We start from the raw sequence: 21,599 nt of genomic DNA on the forward strand, positions 1-21,599 counted from the left end.
TGTCTCACCTTGGGCATGTCTCTCTCTGTCTCCCTGGACTCTGCCTGCCTCTGTCTCTCTCAGTCTTTCTCCCTATTTCTGCCTCTCTCAACCTGTCTCCATTTGACCCGGCAGCTCTGTATATAAAATGCTTAGATGAGCAGGCAAGACATATTTGGAAGGATGCTCACTCTAGCACAGTCCATAACAGTTGTGAAAATTAATAAAGGGAAACCTCACTAAAATGGAGTTGGGAGGCCAGAAGGGGGAGCTCTCATGCATATGCCACTAGAAGTCAATACAAATCCCAACAGGGGATGTACCTTGCATCTCCGGCAGGAAGTGACACTATTTTACTAGTACTAGCAGGAGGAAGAAAGATTTTCTCCTTGCTTGACAATAGCTCGGCCATTGAGAGACTTTCACAATGCAGCCAATGACAAGGCACTATACTCTGAACTCCCAGTTTCCTCCAATGGACTTTTTGTTTATAACAGCCCCTCCCAACTTCCCCTTCTCCTCTGTAAGAGTTTACTCTCCTTTGTTCTAACAGACTCGCACGTGGTTTGCCATAGCTGCATGCCCTGAGTTGCAATTCTTCGCTGCTCCTGGATAAACTCATTTTGTTGCTAAAATAACTGGCTGTATTATTGCTTTAGGTTGACACAGTCAAACTGCAAACAACCTAAATACCCACTGATAAATAAAGTATGGTCCATCCTCACCAGGAGCATCATGCAGTCATTAAAAATGACACCACAATGACAGGAAGGATGTTGAGAGATATATCATGGAGTGAAAAATGCAGGTTATAGACCAGAAGTAAAGCATTTGCCCATTTTAAGTTTCAATCAAAAATATGGTGATCCAAGGACATGTAAGTATTTCATTGAAGAAATGATCCCTGGCTGTCTGGGGTGGGATGAGGAGTGGTTTCCACTTTCTTTTTCAGATTTTTTTGCTTTACCTGTCTTCTGTTATTTTTTAAAACAATAAGCGTTATCATTTTTAACATTGTGCATATTTACTTTATCGTTTTATTTATGTATTTATACACAGGCATGTATTATTTTCTTCTGAACCGTTTGAGGGTAATTTGATATGCTCTTCTATGCATATCTCCTAAGAATAAGGACATTTCTCTATGTGACTGTGGTGTAATTATCAAAATCAGGAAATCTAACACTGATAAAATACTATTACTTGTTCCACAATCCATATTCAAATGTCAGCAACTGGCCCATTAACATCCTTTAGGGCAACCCCTATCCCATCAAGAATCCAACCCGGGATCATGCAGCATTGCAGTCGGTTGCTTGCCTCTTTAGGCTTCTTTAATCTGACCTTGACATTTTTCAAGAGTTTCGAAAAACGTCCCTCAGTTTGGATGACTTGCCTGATGTTTCCTTATAATTAGACTCAGGTTAAACGTTTTTCTGCCAGGAACCTCGGAAGTGCTGCATCCTCGAGTGCATCCCATCATGTCACCCACGGTTTGTCCCATTATCGGGGATGCTAAGTCTGATCCCTTGGTAAAGAAGGTGTCTGCTAGGTTTCTCCACTACAAAGTTACTAATTTTCCCTTTGTAAATAATTTGTGGGGTCATCATGTGAGACCAAACAGACAGTCTAGATGATTTTTATAAGCAGAAGAGTTATCCCTAAAGTCTTGTAAGAACTGAGCTTGTCCGTCTGGTTCTAACCATCAACTGAGCGGCTGCCCCACCCCAGCTGCAATAGACGTGTTGTAACACTAGCCTGTGTACAGAATAGAATTTCCTATGCTAGCCTAAGGATGCGTTTTACCTGAGGCTCTTTTTAAAAGATACAGATTCCCAGGCCCCACCCACATCTGCCAATCAGAATCTCTAAGAGAAGAGCCTGAGAATCTATTTTGGAGCAACTGCCTCCCAGGTAATTCATGTCTTCAGGGCAAGTTTGGGAAACACTTCACTTAATAGTAGTACTTAGTCATCAAACATTTACAGCTGCTAGCTGCTTGGGTGAGGCTGAGCACTGCTGGGTGGTCTCAAGAATGGAGAAAAACAGTAGTGGCACTGGGAGCTCACATTTATTAAGCACTTATTTTGTGCCAGGCCCCGTTCTAAGGCTTGATGTGGACCGTTTCACTAGATTTCCCACAACTCTGTGAGGAAGACACGTTTATTAACCCCATGTTACGGATGAGGAAACCAAGGCACAAAGAGATTAGAGTAAGTTGTTCAAGGAAATTCCCTGGCGGTCCAGTGGTTAGGGCTCTGCGCTTTCACTGCCCAGGGCCCGAGTCTGACCCCCTGGTCGGGGGACTAAGATCCCACAAGCTGCACGGCACGGCCAAACCAAAAAAAAATTGTCCAAGGTCACACAACTAGTAGTGTAGATGCTGGGGACTATGCAGTGTGCCTAAGACCATGCGTCTATTCACACCTCTATGCTGTACCACCGAGTTGTTCCTGTTCCGCTCGGGAAAATTACTCACCCTTTCCCTCCTCCACTCCATCATGTGTGTAATGGCGGGGCTGGTTAAGAGGATTTGATCAGATTGACTTTTCTGGAGTATCCTGAATGCCTGGTTTTGGTCACCTTTCAGGAGAGAGGGTTAAATAAAAATTATTTGAGGGCAGGCGCTGTGTCAGGAATCCAGGATGAGAATGGTTATCTATTGTCGTTATTCCCGTACTCATTAACGCCCAGCTGAGCCTCATATGGGACATTCAGCAGATACTGCGGAAGGCCAGGGGATATTGAGAGAGGGAAAAAGGCAAGAGAGCTTCCAGGGATCACGTCGAGGGCCTGGGCAGGTCAGGGCCCCACCAGGCAGCAGCCATCTTACCTGCCCCCAGTCTCGCCCCCTCTGCCCGGCAAGTCCTGGCTCCTGCGCTTCCGGTTTGAGGACCCGCCTCCCCGCGCTGGACAGCGGGGCCAGCTTCTTTCAGGATCTTTTTGCCACCGTACCGGCCCCTAATTCTGGGCTGGAAGAGTCGCCACGGAAAGGAAGTATCATTGTAAAAGGGCTCCCTTTAGTTCCATTTCAATTCTAGGAATATTTACTGAGTATACTCGGGGTCAAGTATGGAGGAGAGCGGTGCACGAGACAGGTATGGTCCTTGCCCTCAAGAGCTTGTTAGTGTGCGAGGCAGCCATTAAAACAAGTAACTGCACAAATGATGATTTAATGACAAGGTGTGAGCTGCCTGGCATATAGCAGATGTTCAGGACATTTATTCTGCTAATATACATTGACTAGGGTTTCCAGACAATGGATAAAAATACAGGACACCCAGTTAAATATGAATTTCAAACAAACAACAAATAATTTTTTAGTATGAATATTCCTGGTGTTCACTTCCTAACTTGGGCAAATTACACTCCCATGCAATATTATAGGAAAGGGAGAAGGCACAGGTAGAGAAGGGATAAAAGGTCTAGATGCTTCTGTAAGCCTTTGGACTTCTGGCTTCTAGTTTCTTTATAAAGTAGGAGGTATTTACTATTTATGAAATAGCTACCATTTATTAATCCCCTACCACGAGGACTTAACAGCCTGTAATTATACATTTGATTAGTGTATAAATCCCCAGTGTAGCACAATCCTGGCTCATAATGGGTGCTTAGTAAACACCATATATGCCTGAATATAAGGAAATCAAAAAAGTTTTTTGGCCAAATTGAATGTGAGAGCTTTTAGCACTGAAGGTGAAATAATTCTAATGCCTACTTATTTTTAATTATACTATATTTAAAACAAGTGTAGAAATATATTGTCTAGTCATACATTTTAAGAAATAGTTTGATCCACATCCATCTTTGACATCAGAGTAACTGACAATATCAGAGTAACTTTTAGAGTTATTTAAGTGCCCCAGGCACATCCTAGTCCTATTTGAGTTGCTTGAGGGCTGGCACTTCCTGTATCTTGTGCATGATGCTAGAACTTGAAGTCTTATCCCAAGGCCTAGGTACCCATTCCTAAAACATCTGATTCCCCCACAGCTGCTCCTCTTGGAGTCTTCCCTTCAATTCAGAAAGATAACTCCACCCCCCAGTCATTCAAGTCCCAAACCTTGGTGTCATCCTCTCATGGCAACTCCTCTCTTGCTTTCACACCTTACCCTCAAAAAATATCTGACGGAATCAGACTTCAGCACCCCTATGGCTACAGGGCCCCAAGCAGCCACTGTCTCCTGCCCGGAACCGCCAACAGCAGCCTCCCTGGTCTCTGCTTCCCCTCTTTCCCCGCTGTTGTCCCTTCTCCACATGTAGGAGATAGATCCTATTAAAACCTATTTAAATCGGGAGGGCGAAGTATTTTCCAGACATCCTACAGCCAGCGGCAAGAGTGCAGAACAGAAACACGCCCATGACCTCAGATGTTCACGTGTGGAACCCTCTGCTATGATGTTTCAGGGCTGCCGCTAAGGCACCTGAAGTCGTTTCATGGAACACAGCCACTTCTTGCCTCATGGGACCTCCCAACATGGGGGGCGAGGCGGGGGTTCGGCGGGGAAGGGGTTCGTTCTCCAGACAACACAGGCCCGGTGAAGCCAGCCGGCGAAGTGTCAGAGCTGAGATCAGAGCCAGATGGGACTCACTCATGACAGACAAGAACTTCCCCTTAAAAAGAGCAACAATCTTCCGGGAGCCCCCCAGACCCAGACTTCAGCAAATGGTGGTTAATGAAAACAGGCATTACAGCTTACCAGTTGGATAAATTATGAAATTTATTTATATTTCACCTTTTAAAAGCCAGAACATAACAAATGTCACTTTCTGGAAAGTCGTCTTATTAGAAATACATGAAGTGCACTTAATACAAGGAACTCAGTTTCTTGGTATCACCAGTGAGACCACCATCATCAGGTCCCGCAAATGAAGGTTTTGTCAAATTTCCCTCTAAACTTAGACTGAGATGAACTTCTTCCAGAAATTACAGTGAAGAATCTGACCATAACATCGGGGCCCTCCCAAGCAACAGCACATTAGAAAAAGTTACTTTGCCCCCAGAGGGCCCGTCTTTGCTGGGCCCTGGGCACGTGCAGCTCTCGCTGGCAGGGAGCGCGAGGCCCACAGCTCAGTGCACGGGCCCAGAGCCCCTTGTCATCTGAAACCTCAGCCACTGACCAGAAACAATGTCCATATTCAGACAAGAGATCTAACAAGGAAAAATGAACCTAGACCCAGATGCCTTTTGGTGGATCAGAAGCTCTGCTCCTACAGATTAGACAGCCCTTAGTCTCGTATTTATTAATATTCGTGAAACAGTCGAACTTCAGGCTTCCGAAGGTATTAGCAAAGCAAGTTTCCAGTGGACAGCTTCCATTACCAACTGCTCCCAGGAAGTGTGCTGTGCCTTCTGAACAGCGTGTCTTGTCAGAGACAGCAGTGGCGATACCAGATCTCCCCAACCCCTCCGCTTTAGAAGGCAGGTCTTCACACACCGACTTACATGTTGAAACCAGTTTTATAAGGAAACCATTCGTGATAGAAAAGCAACACACAGTTTAATCTAAATTACCAAATAAAAGAACTAGTATCCACTGGAGCCCCCAAACTTCTTATTCATTTGAGGACTCTTTTTTGTGCTTCAAGGACAGGAACATAAGCAGGCTCCCCAGTAGAGAAGCAAACATAACCAAGTCACCGGAAAATACTTCATTAGTTTGAAAATCAGAACCAAAAAGCTATGGCCCTCCCACCTCACTTAGCTGACCCTCCTCCCCACTTATGGATAAATGGAGTTTAACTTTCCTAAGCCAGAAACACTTACTTTCACTAAAAATATGTGGTTACACCTTTATCCTAAAAAGGCACCATGCAGGCATTTAAGATTGAACCAGTTAATCCTAAGGGTGTGCAGGAATGGTAGGAAAATATCACTAAGCAAAACTTCCAGCACCAGACCATGTTAAGTCCAGAACATTCACGCCAACAGGACGTGTGAAATGTTTCCCATGAGGTAACTCCAGCTTCTGGCAGCTGCTGCCAAGGACCAACTAACAGGAACTTGCACAGCACAGAAGGAGCTCCATCACTGATCAGATGCATTACTGCCAGAGCTCACACACCCCGGAGACAAGGAGAGGAGACGCTTGTCTCATCTGTGCTATTCATGACTCAGAAAAGGTCCTGGCTGGCTCAGAGGACCTGAGAGGTCAACATCGAACACGAGGCTCAAATGTGAAACAAGGACAGGTGGAGAAGCTGGGTTCCCTTCCAAAAAGGAGGCAGAAGCTGCAGGACGTGGCTGAGGAGCAAGACCAGACATGTGACAAGAAGGGTAAACAGTAGGGGAAAAGACCAAAGGAAAGGAGGGCTCTGATCTGGGGACCTGTTCCCCGTCGGAAGTGACCCTGTCCTAATACCACGGCTCACTTCCAGGTCTGTTGTACATTTAGGTGGAGGAGTCACACGTTTCCCGCGGAACATGTAATGGAAGCTCTGGAACACGAGCCCCAGCAGAGCCTGCTCACTGGTCGATGATGGAGCGCTGCAGCACCTGGTTCATCATGTCCTCCTCATCCACGTCGTAATCCTACGGGCAAAAAAGACGCTCGGCCTCAGCCAACTGTGCGCAGCTGCAAGAACTCACTTTCAGTTGGAGAAGCAGGGCATGTGAGCGGTGGCTCTGGAGAGGGGCCAGAGGCCAGGGGCCAGCTCCACGGTCTGCGATGCCGGCTGCATGACTCCGGGAAAGTGCTTGATCTCTCTGTGCCTTGGCTGCCTCATCCTGACGATGACCATGATGACGGCTCCCTCAGACGGAAGGGTGGGGACCAGAGAGCACCTGAGTGAAGCCTGGCACAGACCAAGCATTCAGACCTGGAGCGTTCCGAAGTAAAAGCAGCCTTTTCGATTCAATGAGGCAAAGCTATCTATTTGAGAATTGCAGCTGGCGTTGCCGGCTGCACTACCTGAGTCACACACCGCCCAGCTTGCAATTCCTTAGCAGAATCACTTCCATTACTTGCCTGGTTCCTGTGGGCACCTGAGCTTAAGCATCCTAAACCAGGTTCCATAACAGGTAGAAACCACATACTGAAGTGGACAAAAGTTTTGGAAAACATAAAATAAAAGCAAGCTTACTATATCTCAGTCTAGATGACTGGCCAGTTCATCTTCTTAAATACCACACAGCTGTCATTCCAGGAAGCCCATCACATCAGTGACAAAACTCACCAAGGGGGCCCACAGTTCTCCAGGTAAGAGAAGGGAGGGAGCTGTGCCACCCCCCGGGGGAAGGAGTTAGAGCACAGGCTCCAGACTCACCACGAAAGTGTCGTAAGAAAACTGGTGCCGGCGCTGGATGTGCTCTATGAAGTTGGCGCTGCGGTAGTTAGGGTCTCCCCAGGGCATCGAGGCACATATCGGGCAAACCTTTCAATAAAGAAGCACGGTATCAGGTGCTGGATGTCCGAGCTGACATTAGCCCTCTGTGGCCTGTGTCCGGCCACCTTTCTTCCAGGACAGCTTTCCTGACCACCAGTCCAGGGCCTGGTCACATCTTCAAGTGCACATTCACATCCCAGAAGACACTGTCAGTCTCCCACTCGAGTCAAAAGGCTTAGGCCATGATACCACCCATTTCTGATCCCCTGCTGAGGTGAGAACACTGTGTCAGCCTAGAAGGAGCCTAGACTACGACCTTCCAACCCAGCACACAAAATGATCTAAAAGCACAAAGAAAACCAAGGAAATGACAGATTAGCGACATCCCAAGGAAGTAAAACACAGCCTTATGTGCTACTTTTATAAAGTAAATGCTCAGATGAGGGGGCTCAGGCTAAAAAGCCTTCATACAAGAGGTTGATTTGGGCTTTGAAGAGCGGGACGTATTTGGAAAGACGAAGAGTAAATGGCAAGAAGCCAATTAGTCTGGCTAGAATGGAAAATTCACGGCGAGGGGCAGAGAGGAGTTGGAGGGGGGGAAAAGCAGGCATAAGTGGTCTGGCTTGCCAACGGAACCCCACCATCTACAAGGAAGATATGTGACAAAGGGGGCTGACATAAGATAAATATGAAATGGTGAAGGAGCTAGGCAGGCGGCTGGCGCTGTGGAGGAGAGCATGATCAGAACCAGAGTCTGGGGAGGAGGAGGCTTCCAAAGGGGAGGGCTGAAACACTGACATTTAAGGAGTTCTGCAGAAGGAGAGGGGCAGAACAGAGGACCAAGGGCTGAAGGAAGTGAGGCTTCAACAGAGACAAAATAATCAGAGGGATTTCAAGAAGCCAAAGGAGGGAAAAAAAAAGGACAAAAAATTAGGTTGCAGTACCAGATACCACAGAGTAGTTTAGCAATATCTATCAAAATTATGAGTGTGCTTAACCTTTGACCAAATTAATCCATATCTAAGACTTTATTACTATTCTTTTTTTGTTAGGAAGTGGGATTCACTGATGGGCCTCGGTGAGGAAGGGACAGGGCCAAGGTCTCATGAGTGCCTCTGTCCAGGAGCCACGATTAGTGATGTATTTGACCCCAGAGCTATCTGGGATGAGCCACTTCTCAGCCGCCATGTCTTCAGATTCATCTGCATTAAACTTAGTAAATCCCCACTCCTTGGAGATGCAGATTTCCTGGCGGCCAGGGCGCCTGAACTTGGCCCTGCACAGGGCCTCAATCACATGCTCCTCGTTCTGCAGCTTGGTGTGGATGGGCATGATGACTTCGCCAACGGAAGTCTCTGGCTACTGTGCCCGAGGGCCTTCCCAAGGCACCCTGTATACCTGTCTGGAGCCTAGACTGGGGACGGCCTGAGGCCAGACACGAAGGTCCACTGGAAAGGGCTGTCTCCAAGGTCCCTTAGGGCAACCCGTACAGGCAACAGGCTGCATATACACTACCGAGGAGGCTGCTCTCTGCAGCCACTGCACACCGGGCCCCCATGGGGAAAAGAGCACGGTCGGCTTAACTGGCTGCAGGCTAAGACTTTATTTTTCAGACATACGTAAATACAGGCAAAGGTATGTTAAAATCTATGACAGCCTTTACAAATGTACTATGAAAAACTTCAGAACTATAGGAAAGTAGATAATAGTTTGATAAACCATCCCTTATCCCCAACACCTAGATTTAAGTTTGGCATACTTACTTCAGCAAAAAATGAAGCATTTAAAAATAAGACACAACAATTCACCCTTAACTGTTTCAGAACAGCCCTAAAAATATGTTTCCCTTTACAAATACAGTACTATTTATTATCTCACCCAACGATCAATTTTTTTAGTAGCATTTAATATCCAGTCTTTAATCAAATTTTCTGATACCGTCTGGAAGTAACCTTGACGTTTATCAATAAGGGACCAGTTAAATCATGGTACAGACAAGTAATGGAAAACTGAGAAGCTCATTAAAAAAGAATCAGATCTACATGTACTGATGTGGACAGATGTCAACAACATTGGTTACAGTGTGTAGAAATGCGCTGTCATTTGCATCCAAAGGGGGACAAAAAAGGAGGACGCACATAAATCATACATTTGAAAGGTAGAAATGTCACTGGATGACATAACTGTGTATTTTCCACACACACAGTTGAGCACTACTCAGAGGCCAATGAGCACCCGACAGAGGTGTCTCTGATGCTGTTAAGAGAGAACTGGTTTAGGAGCCAGGACACTGGGTTCCAGTACTGGTTCTGCACTAACCAGCTTCACAATGTGGGCAATCCACTTAGCGTGGGTGGTATGCTGGTTTCTTATTCACTTCCAGAAATGAGTGCAGGGGAGACAGTGGTAGGAAATGAATTTGAGTAGCTCTATCATTTGATTTAACATCCGTTTTAGTTTTCATAATTACTAAAATAGTTGAGCTTACCTGGCTAACTTTAAAATGGAAAATGGGTAGTGGGAGCAGGTGGTGGTGTTTGTGTGTCTGTGTCTAAGCTCATTTGCTCTTGCAATTAGTAATAGTTATTAAGAACCATAACTGAAACATCTTGAAGCAGCAGCTGAAAACCTGGCTTTGGGGTGTTTTTCATAGAACATACCATGCTTAGTGCAGACAAAGAATGTGTACCGAGCAGCTATTCTGGAATCATAGGGAAAGAAAATGTCTGGCCTCAGGCCATCCCCAGTCTAGGCTCCAGACAGTATACAGGGTGCCTTGGGAAGGCCCTCGGGCACAGTAGCCAGAGTCCACATTGGCGAAGTCATCATGCCCATCCACACCAAGCTGCAGAACGAGGAGCATGTGATTGAGGCCCTGTGCAGGGCCAAGTTCAGGTGCCCTGGCTGCCAGGAAATCTGCATCTCCAAGGAGTGGGGATTTACTAAGTTTAATGCAGATGAATCTGAAGACATGGCGGCTGAGAAGTGGCTCATCCCAGATGGCTCTGGGGTGTGATGGCCATTCCAGATTGGCATCTGCCTCAGAAACCTCAACACTCATCTATGTAATAAAGATACAGATCTCAGAAGGATGGGTATTAGTATCAAATGATGAGGCTGTTTATTTCTGAGAGAAAATAATCAGTTCTTTGTGACTGATCTCATGCAAGGTCGGCAGGCATGGTGTGGTGTTCTACTTTTACACTGGGTTTACTTCTATTATACAAAAATGACAAGTGGTAATACAATGCATTTCTCACATCCAAACATAAACTAAATTGCAAGAATATAAAAAATACTTGAATAACTGATGATATAGAGGGAACCAGGAGTCTAGGGGAAGGGGCCACAGTCCACTTCTTATACAAGGAACTGACTACATACAAACAAACAAATTTTAAAAATTGCAGTGAGGTGAGAGAAAACAAGGACTTAAGAAGACCAGCTGGGTCCATGGAGAATGTGATGCCAGCAGTGGACGCTGGACTCTAAAGGGATAAAGGAGAGAATACGGAAGAGACAGCAGCAGCTGACAAACCAAAGCCTGAAGGAAAAGAGAAACTGCAGGCTATATAGAGAAAACAGTGGATCAAATATTCCTCCCACCAATTAGACAGGGAAGATTGGGCATGTCTGAAGGAAAGCAAGTGTTAGGAGCGGGTAGAGAGAAAAGCTGAAGGTGACAGGAGAGGCATGGTGGGGAGAGGAAGCCTCAGGGGCAGGGCAAGGCCCTAGTCTCAGTCCTCTGCCTGGATCTGAGGATGTGGGCAGAGAAGAGGCAGACTTGCAAAGGAGCATTTTCCTCAGCACGAGGGAATGATAAGGACACAGAAGGAGGGGTGCACACTCAAGTGTTCACAGGAACCTGGCGGGAAAGGCAAACAAGCAAAGCAGGATGTCTGTGAGCCATCCCATCTAGAGGGGCCAGCACTACTCAGAGCCAGCCAACTCTTGCCGGAACTTCTCATTTCTCAAATGCGGAGTATCAAGATTGAGAAATCTGCTAATTTTTAAAGTTTGGGGAAATGAAAATGGGTATGGGCCAGACAGGCTGCCAGTCTGTGACCTCAGAGATAGATCAGAGAGCTCCTGAGACAGAACGAACAGAGAAGAAAGGAACACACACCTGGTACTTGGAACTTAGTGAAAAGCAGGACTCACCATTATCTGTGGAAAAGATGGGGATAGTTCATGCCAGGAACTTAATGAAAAGAGAGTGCCCAGAACAGCCACCAGACAGTGTGTGTGTGTGCCTAGCGGCAATAGGGCCTGGCTGAAAACAGGGTGCTCGCTGGGCCAAGCCAGCCCAGTTCCCTAGTTTGGGGAGTTGGGAAAAGCAGAGAGGGGGGGGGGTTCATCTGTGGAATCTGTCACAGCACAACATTAAGAGTCCAGGGAGCCCAGTGTAAAAAGTAGCTGTACTGACCAGAATTTGGACTTGGCAAGGCGTTCAATAGAGAAGATTCAAGGTATTCTCACACAGACCAGCTGAATCTTAAGATTTAAGACAGAAAAACACCGAGTGCCATCAGGCCTAATTCTACTAGCAAAAGCTCATGCAAATTCTCAAGTCTGTACACCATCTTTTACAGCAGTGGAGCTGAAGATCTGCTCATAAAACTAGCTACATAGTTCAACAGAAGCAGTGTGAGATAAATTGGAAAACAAACAAAACTATAGAGAAAGTTGTATTAAGACCTAGTCTGTCAATCACATTAAGAGGGAAGGGTAACACTGCTGAGATGTACCAAATTCAAACTTTTTTTTTTTAAAGAAAACTACATGTCAGCCTTGATATATAAATTAAATATCAAAGGACTGATAAGCACTTTCCTAATAATTTCATCTACATTCTCTTTCCCCACAACTATGAAGAAGCTACTCAAATGGCAGCTTTATGCAGACACCAGGGGATCCAAGTTAACATTACCAACAATGGGAACAACAAACATCACATGACCCGCCTGATGTATACCCGGAAGATGTAGCATCCCTGCTCGTAATCATGAAGAAACAGACAAACCCAAATTGAAGGACATTCTACAAAACAACTGGCCTGTCCTCTTTAAAAATGTCAAGGTCATGAAAGACAAAGAAAAACTGAGGACTAAAGAGACATGACACCTAAATATAACACACAGATCCAGGATTTTGGGGCCAGGGGAGATTGCTATGAAGGACAAAACAATTGTTAAAATTTAAACATGAATCCCAAAGTAGGTATTAGATTGTATCAATGTTACAATTCCTGAATGTGAAAATCAAACTCACAAAAAAATGTGGTTTTCTAAGAAGACATTTACTTCTTCTTAGGAGATATGTGCTGAAGTATTTAGGGACAAAGGGTCATGATATCTGTAACTTATTCTCAAATGGTTAGCATAAAATATGTATATAGAGTATAGTTAAGCAAATATGGTAAAATCTTATTAATCTGTGACTCTAGGTAAAGGGTACATAGAGTTCATTTAACTAACCCTGTAATTTTTCTGTTAAGTTTGACTATTTTTCCTCATAAAAATTCAAAAAACAACAACAAAAACCCACATAACAAAACAAAAAACTCAAAGAGTTACTCTTACCACAGATTTGGTGTCCGTGCTATGCAACAACCTGCAGTGTTCTACAAGTCCTTCTTGATCAAAATTCTTCTCGGGACAGTAAGGACAAGGGAAAGTATAACGGTTTGGGACATTTCTGGAAGATGAAAGGCAGGAAAAAAGAAGAAACCTCTCTGTGAGTAACTTTCCACATAATGTCAATCACTGTACCCTCCCAAAAGGAGCAAAGTTCACTCAATGTGTCATGACAGAGGTTCTGATGATCACTTATGCATCAGGTCAAATGACTGAAAATAACAGATCAGCTAATATTTGAAGTGAACATGAGAGTCCTTCTCCACACCCATCCCAAAACAAAACCTTACATCAGCTTTAGCCAGCATAACAATTATACCGCCACTTTCCAAAACTCGTGAAGAAAGACGTCCACCTAAGAGAGTGACAGAGTCATTTACCTTGGCTGAAGGGACACATCCTTGGTGGTGGCCTTCACACCTTCCATGATGTAATTCTGGTATTTGGAACAGGTAGCCACATGTGCACGGATCTTGGATAGGAAGAACTTAAGTAGGAAGAATCAGAGCCCACAAGTTAGTCAGGAACTTGTACCCAGTCCAACACAGTCCCAAGTGAAGGCAAGATGAAAACTAGACCTATATCACCCTGGAAAACAATCTCACCAGACTTCTGGCTATGCTGATGGGACTGAAACTCTGACTGTTGCAGGGTTTCTGTTAATACCAAGGCTGATGTTTTACGTGACCAAACGAGGCTATCTGCCTCCACTCTAAAATCACTCGCAGAGAGGTCTGCTTTATTCATGATATGCTCTCTGCTCACAGAGGCACTCCAAACCCAGTGAAGTTTTTAAAGTTTTCCACACTAGCACTTAAACTAATCTCCTTACGCAAGCCAAGAACCACATTCCATTATAAGTGCGGCAAAAAAAAGTGATGATTTACGTAAAAGGGATAAAGGCTAGTAATCCTAGTTAAACAATTATATCCTATCACCAGATTGTGATAAATGATCTTACAAAAAAAACCCAGAATCTGAATTCTATTTCTCTAATAAAATCTAGTCTTTGCAAGATGGAAAGAGAAAAGAAAACCCACAGAAGAGTGCTTCATCGCAGGTGATCTAAAAAGAAAGAAAAAGTGTAAGGAATGAAGAAAGAGGAGGTAAAGGGAAGATAAACATTTCTGGAGGTATAATACAATACAATCACTAATCTTTAAAATGAAGAAAATCAAAAGCATACAGAAATTTTTAAAAACTCATCATGCATACATAAAGAAAGATGAAGGTAACAGGAAACTTTATTTCAGTATCTTGAGTTTCTAAATCAAAAGAAACTACAAGGAAAAATATGTTTCAGTATTTGAGCTCTGGCTTACCATGATGCTTCTTTCTGTCTTATCTCCAGCTAAAGAACTTGACCTCAAGCTGTCTATCAAAGAGCTCCCAATTAAAAGGGACGGGAAAGAGCCCTACTCAGAACTGCAGCCACTGTGTACCCCTAGTGCTAAATCACTCTGAAAGGAAAGAAATGGTAAGGTATATCCATTTTATGGCTATCCATATTAAAGTGTTAGAGTAATGAAACTAAAATGCGAGGATGTCAAATAAGTCATTAAGTAGAAAAAAGTTTTCAAAAGTGAAAACTTGTAGAAATACATATTATAGTATGATCCTATTTTGTAGAAATCTCACACTTGTGTTTGTCAATGGGCAGAAAAATATCTTGCAGCCTTCTAAATTGAAGCATTTTTAAAGAGGTCAACTCTGGAGTGGGGAACAAGCCTACATTAGTTTATATTTTTGTGTTGTCTGGAATTAATAAAATCATAATGATTTAAAAACCAATAATGCTGTGTATATCTCTTTGAAAATAAAATGTTGTAACCTGTGCAGTTACAACAGATGTTAAGATAAATATTCTTGACTCTAATATGGTCACACAAAAGAGTATGGATGCATTTCAAATGTTAGATATTGCTATTATAATCAAATGACTTCATATTGACCTTTGTACTACAATTCCTCCTTGCCAAGTGCTAAAAAGTTGAACAAGTTTTATATCTTTAGTAATATACATTATAAAATTTCCCCTCAGGACTTCCCTGGTGTTCCAGTGGTTAAGACTCCACGCTTCCACTGCAGGGGGCGCGGGTTCCATCCCTGGGGTTGGGAAACTAAGATCCTGCATGCCAGGTGTTATGGCCAAAAAAAAAAAAAAAAAAAAATTTTCCCCTCAAACTCATTGCAGCAGGTAACTTTGAGTCACTGACTTCATTTTATATTTTAAAAAATTAAGAAATATCATTCATTATATTCTAATTAAAACTGTGTATGCTGCTTTGGGAAAATGGGTCTTTTGCAGGAAAAAACTGGGACAACTGATTTCTATGGCTTTCAAAGCTAAACTATGTAATATACTAAACCAATTCTTAAAGGAAAAAAACCCCCACCACAACCAATTAAGGTTACCAAAATGCAAACAGCACAGCCACTGCCACAGATAACCAGCATGCACACGTGCTGTTAGTCACTTAGTCACGCTCTAACTTCAGAAACGACGTGGCAACAGATCTACATTTTACCCATCTTATACAAAGACACTGACTCTTCCGTTTTACTTCCACATACATTTTTACGGCAGCCATGGCAAGAAGTCTCTGTGCTCTCAATCTGCCGCTCGAGCTCCACGGCTCGGACGCCAGGTGCCAGAGTGCTGCGACACACCCCACAGACAGGCTTCTTCGGCTTCAGACATTCCTGCAGGCATGCAGAGCAAAAGCTAGAACAAGACATACAGAGAACCTGCGTCATGCATCGTGGAGACAAGACAACAAAAATGGATAAACTTTTAAAATGACATCAATGAATAAAAAACAACTTGCTCCCTGCTCTTGATTCAAATACTGAGTCCTTCTGGGCAAGAAAAAGGGGGAGAGGGTGTTCCTTGCAACGAACACACAGGTCCAGCAACAGAAATAAATGCAAACTCCCATGACATGGCAGAAGGTGCTACGGCACAGTCTTCAGACCTTAGCCCCTGCTGCTGAGGGATCTTGGCGGGATCTCCTGAACTTCAGTTTCTCCTCTGTGAAGTGGAGATTGTAGTACCTACTTCTAGGATTGCTGGGAGGATGGATTATGCATAGCAGACTCTTACTACAATGTCTAGCACATATGAAATGCACCACAAACAGACGCGGCTATCATTAGAGGTGAATGCAAAGCACTATGGAAACACAAAGTCAAGAGCAACAGTTGTGACCCAAGAAGGACAGAGCTGGTAAGACTTCAGAGGCAGCATCCGCGAAAGAGCCTTAAAAGAAAGAGTTCAGTGGTACAGGAGGGGAAGAATATTCCAGGCCCTTAGACTTTTATTTCCTCAGATGCATCGTGAGTGTTTAACACCTTTCCTCATAAGCAGCAGGGAGCCAGGTGTTTAAAACAAGGTAGCAACCAGACCAAATTCAAGTTTTAGAAAAATAACTCTGGCGTTATCATGGACAATAGAGTTGCCGGTTTAAAAAAATTTTTAGATGAGGAAAGGCAGAAAAGACTTGATGTAGAAGCCAAACAGATGGCCAAAGGCAAGAAACCGTGAGGCAATAAAGAATTCAGGAAATGATTCAGGGGTAGAATCAGTAGGACTTGGTAATTTACTGAATTTGGAAAAGAAAAGAAGTCAAAGATGACCAACTTTCTGTCCGAAGCCTAGACAGGCGGTGATACTCAGATATGGTACAGAGAAGGAAGGAATAATAAAGCATGAAAATACCCTGGCTACATACTCAACCTGACAGACAAGATAACAAAATCTGCCAGGAAGAACTCAGGACATATAATCAAAGGTAATCTGTGCATCTGACCATTTTTTACTGTCTCTAAAAATTTTCTTCCTTTTTGTTATTTAGCTAGATGTTAAATGCTGCTAGACAAAATTCTAAACCAGGATGGGAGAAAGTGAGGGGGTCTAATGATTCACAACCAAGGGCACAGTGGTGAACTAAACAAAATCCCTGTCATCATGATGCTTATATTCCAGAGTAGGGGAAAACACAAGTGTTAACTTCAGATAGTGATTAAATATATGAAGGAAATAAAACAAGGCAAAGAGATCAGCTGCGGGGGAAGGGGGTCATAGAAAGCTTCTTTAAAGGGGTAACAGTTGAGCTGAGACCTAAAATTATGAGGAGAGCCGCAAAGACATGGATGAAAAGAGTTCTACAGAGATGACACCAAGTGCAAAGCGGGAACCAAAAGGTAGAAAGGAAGGTCTCTGAGGCCATGATGTGGTAGACCACGGGGAGAGAATAAGCGATGAGGTTAAAGAGGCAGATGGGGCCTTATGGCCATCACTTGTTGTACCTCTTCTCAAAGGCAGATCAATAGAGTACCCAAGAGAGCACAGAAGATCCCAGAGAGCATAATGAAATCAAACCCAGCTTGTAGTTAAAAGCGGCTCAAAGCCTCCCTTCAAGCATACACCAAGATTCAGCTCAGAGATCAATGTTCACAAGCCACTCTGTGCCTGAGTCATACCCGATGAACAAGCCTGCTTTTAAATGGCCCCTGTACCTTGGACTGGCTTTTAGTTTCCATTTCCTATTTATGGGCCTTTTTCTAGTTCAGCCTTCTAGATGCTCCACTTCCTGTTATAAGGCTACTTAGAAAATCCTTCTCTTGGGCACCTAGCCACCTGCCATTCTCCAGCTGTATTCCACTAAGTTGGAGGGGGATGTAAAATTCAAGGCTTGAAATAAAGTTTTATAAAGATCAATGCCCCACGCAGCCGGAGCTGCAGTGCTGCTCACTTCCAAGCACAAAAGTTAGCAAAAATCAACCAGGCAGAGCAAAAAGCACTTGGCTGGAGCTAAGGGAGACTTGGCTACCCTCACAGAGGTGTAGCCATCTGTCTTTAATCAGCACTGAGCTGATGAACACACGGAGCTAGTATGGTGAGTACAGAAAAGAGCCAAGGTTTGAATCCCAGTACTGCCCCCTGACCTCTGACCTAGGAAAGGTCCATCTGGCTCAAGGAAACCTCAAATTTTGCTTCTCTTCAGGTGGCAAATTGTGCTGGGTCAATCCTCTTTATAAATGTTAATTGTAACTGAAATCCACTGAATTAATCCAAAATTGGGTAAACATAATAATGAGGACTGATCCAAGGAAAAGAGGACTCAACCAGTAAGCTACCTAGGCTCCACTTCAACTTTCACAAAGTTTGCTTCCACCACTAATTTCTTAGTTCATTCGTTCCTTACTTGATCACTCCCCCTGTCCCCACCCCAGGTTTGATCTCTATAATACCTTCCCATTGCACAATGAGTTTTGACAAAAGTTTGAGCATTATTAGTACTTATTTATCATCAATTCACTGGACTGTGAACTCCGAGGGCAGAATCACCTTGTTTCCTACTGTGCCCCCAAATCTGGCACATAGTGAGCACACAAATATTTTAGCCAGCTGAACATAAGATTGGAAGATGGTTGCTCAGACACTACGCTGGGCACTTGGGACAGAAAGAGGCGCAAAACAGACATGATCACTACCCTCGTGATCCCTAAGTTTTGCTCTGTGCAAGGATGGAGAAAGAAGCCCCAGGAAAGAAGCAGGGAGGTAATTTAAATGGGGATGGTGACAAGGGAGGTAACTTAAACTGGGACTTGAAGTCTGGAAAGGATCTGGGATAGAGACAGGGGAGGTGCAAATGGGGCAAGAAGAGTTCCAGGCTAATTGAACTGCAAACAGGAACAGCCTGAAGCTAGAAAGAGCTTGGTGCACTTGAAGAAGCAAAAAGCAGTCAGTGTGCCTCAGGAGCCCTTGCCAGGTGCCAACTGTTCTCTGAACTGGCAAACAGACACCTGCAGTCCATCTGGGGAGAGTAGACAATGGTGAACCTGCCCTAAGTGAGCCTCAGTGCCCTCACCTGCAAGATGGCCTCCAACCCTCTTCCCCTGCCGTAGTGCTGCAGAAATAAGAATGCCCATGAGGTCCAGTAGGTGCCTATTGTGCCTACTGACCAACAGAGGGGTCCTAAGACCAATACCAAGATGATGCCCGTGACGAGCACTGGGGAAGGCCACAGAGGAAACTCCAACTCCCAGTAGCAAGAGGAAGGTAGCCACATTCTCTACAGTTCTTTCAACTTAAGCGTCTGATGTGTGTCTGATGGAGCAAGGCTTAGATTCAAACCCAGCCAACTTCAAAGCACCTACCCCAGAACCTATACTGGACATTTTCACACACATCTCCTTCAGTCGTCATAAGCAGTCTATTAGCAATATGGAGGCTTTATCATTTCAAATACAATGAAACAAACCTCGTACCCAAGTAGGAATGCTAACAATCCCTATCTGCCAACTCCCCACCTCTTTCACAGTGAAGGGCAGACTGGTCAGATCGACATCAAGACTTCCCTTTTGTTCTTTTGATCTAGTCCGGCGTTTCCCCAACTGTAGTGAACATTAGCATTACTTGGCACAGCTAGACACATGACGCCATACACAGTGTACTTCAGGGGCCACGTACAGACTATTTAAGGGAAACTGACTCCCCAAGAGCCGACTTTAGACCCTACCAAACCCCCAGCAGGGTGCGACTCCACCATCGCGCGTGGGAAGGAGCCTGGTAGGCTGCCTGTAACACAGCAGGAGCTCAACAGAAGAGCGGGATACTTGGGAGTAAGCAGGGCGGAAGAGAAGACCACCCCGCCAACTTCCACGGGCCTCCAGGAACTCCATGTCCTCCCGCTCCCTCCTCGAGACCCTCCCTGCCGAGGCCTCGCTCCTCGGCTCCATTTTCCTCCCAGTGAGGCGCCCCCACGACCGGCCCCTGACCCTCCACTTACACGTGTCCACAGGGCACCTGCACCGGCTTCTCGTACACCTCTAGGCACACGGGACATGTGAAGCGGCCCAGGGGGTCCGCCTCCGCCGCCGGCCCTGCCAGCTGCGAACCACCAACACGGTCCGGCAGTTGCGCCGCCATCTTGCCGCCGCTGAGCGCAGGGCAACGGCGGCCGAGAAGCAGGAGCGCGCGGGGGAGGGGCTAGGGCGGGGCTTATGAAACGTGCGTCGGGCTGGGGGCGTGACTCACGGAACGTACGTCCGGCTGGGGGCGTGACTTATGGAACTTGCGTCGGGCTGGGGGCGGGGCTAGTGGGTGGGCAGCACCTCCTGGCCTCTCTGACGGGAGGGAGGGAGGGAAATCTGGAAAATGTGGAGCCAGATCCAGAGACTGGCTTTGTGGAACAGGCTTTGTGCTCCAGCCACTGCTTCCCAAATTTAAATCGTTATTACTATTACTTAAAATTTACTTATGCACTATTACTGAATCTTTCTCTTCAATCGAGTTGTTCTTTTTTTAAACTTCAGCAAACAAATTTTAAAGGGAGATCTGTTATCACTCCCAAACTACAAATAGAAAATCAGTATCACATTTCTACAGGACACTGGAAAAATACAATGGAAACAATACAATCTTATAAATTCATGCTGGATACTGTTGCCGCTGAAAAGGGAGATTAAGCATGAGTAGAGAGGTGCTGAAGACAGACTACCACCACACTGAGACTTCCTAGTGAAAGCAGAAGTAATCTCTATCTCCCTTAGAGTCAAACTATTTAAAATTGTGTCCACATGCCTCCTGGCCATGGGGTCCAGCTCCAGCTCTGTATAAGATGGGGAACCTCGGGTTTGAAGAGAGAGACTAAACCTCAATCCTGAAAGGAGCAGGCCTAAAACCCAGATGTTTTGAATCTCAACTTTCTCCACTTTTCACTGCACCAAATTGGCTCTTGTATATAGCCCACTTAACAAAAGCTACATCTTTTTAAAAGGCAGGCTCTGCTAACAAGTCTGTGTGGTTTTCTTAACCAGGAAAGTCAATGATCAATTAAACTCCACCCTGAAAGGCCACAAAGCCCTCACAGTAAGGAGTCTGCACAGGACAAATAAACCACGTTTGCTAAGCCAGATTAATTGAATGCAAATTTGCGCCTCATTTGTCCCATTCTCAGTCCTCTGAGTTGATTTTGCTTGACCTGCTGGCAGCAGGAGGATTATTTTTAGCTTGCCATGTGGGCATCTTTTCACAAACGAATAACCTGGCAGGTAGGCAGCAACCCTAGAGGGCCAATGCTTATGTTTTACCATTTCTTTTTCTTGTTCCTATGCCAGGCACCTGTGCATCTGACCTCTTCCCAGCCAAAAGTGCCCTTTCTCCTCTCCAGGGATGGGGGTGCTTTAGTGGGGGCAGAGGTGTGTTGTGGGTATTTATAAGCCTTTGTGTTGGCTTTGTAGCTGCCACCAGACCCTGTGCTAAGAGCGGGGAGGACGGTGAGGGCAGGGGAGTCCCAGACCCGGGCTTCAAATCCACTGAGTGCCTCCAGTTTGGGCTCTTGAAACGAACTTTCCATGAGCTCGTACACTTAGTCACAGAGACAGGAGGACAGGATTGAAATAATACTATATTAATAGTGAACTTTTTGTGTGCTTATTATTCTAAGCACTTTACATGAATGAATCCTCAGAGCAAGCTGTGACTTAGGTTCTACCACTCACATTTTACAACTATGCAAATCGAAGCACAGAGAGATTAAATTACCTTTTAACACAGATGGAAAACCGGAGTGAGGATTTGAACCCATGCAGTCTGGCTTTGGTACCTGTGCATTTAAGAGTGCCAGTCGTTCTCAAACTCTTACGTGCATC

At 44.9% G+C, this 21,599-nt stretch overlaps 1 protein-coding gene and 1 non-coding gene across 2 annotated transcripts; both read right to left on the bottom strand.

The window, feature by feature from the left end:
• Positions 1-4,765: 4,765 nt before the first annotated feature.
• On the bottom strand, positions 4,766-19,898 carry RNF114 (ring finger protein 114). The gene is made up of 6 exons (XM_029221520.1): positions 19,736-19,898; positions 15,516-15,666; positions 13,322-13,428; positions 12,888-13,002; positions 7,246-7,353; positions 4,766-6,511 (listed from the first exon to the last, which is right to left on the bottom strand). The coding sequence occupies exons 1-6, from the start codon at positions 19,873-19,875 to the stop codon at positions 6,446-6,448; spliced, it is 687 nt and encodes a 228-aa protein (XP_029077353.1). The 5' UTR covers positions 19,876-19,898; the 3' UTR covers positions 4,766-6,445.
• Positions 8,762-8,898, bottom strand: LOC114895137. The gene has a single exon (XR_003793442.1). It is a non-coding gene; the product is annotated as a small nucleolar RNA SNORA70 (small nucleolar RNA).
• Positions 19,899-21,599: the final 1,701 nt, after the last annotated feature.

This window comes from Monodon monoceros, unplaced genomic scaffold (genome assembly GCF_005190385.1).
Source record: "Monodon monoceros isolate NGI ecotype Baffin Bay Population unplaced genomic scaffold, NGI_Narwhal_1 Super_Scaffold_13, whole genome shotgun sequence".
In the NCBI taxonomy this organism is placed as follows: Eukaryota; Metazoa; Chordata; class Mammalia; order Artiodactyla; family Monodontidae; genus Monodon; species Monodon monoceros.

What these genes read in the sequence shown, in the direction of transcription:
- RNF114 (XM_029221520.1), bottom strand. Translation starts at nt 19,875, where the DNA reads ATGGCGGCGCAACTGCCGGACCGTGTTGGTGGTTCGCAGCTGGCAGGG. An exon ending in CAGGTGCCCTGTGGACACGT is followed by an intron (nt 15,667 to 19,735) that starts GTAAGTGGAGGG and finishes GTCTTGTTCTAG; the next exon opens with CTTTTGCTCTGCATGCCTGC. An exon ending in GCCATGGCTGCCGTAAAAAT is followed by an intron (nt 13,429 to 15,515) that starts GTATGTGGAAGT and finishes TTCCTACTTAAG; the next exon opens with TTCTTCCTATCCAAGATCCG.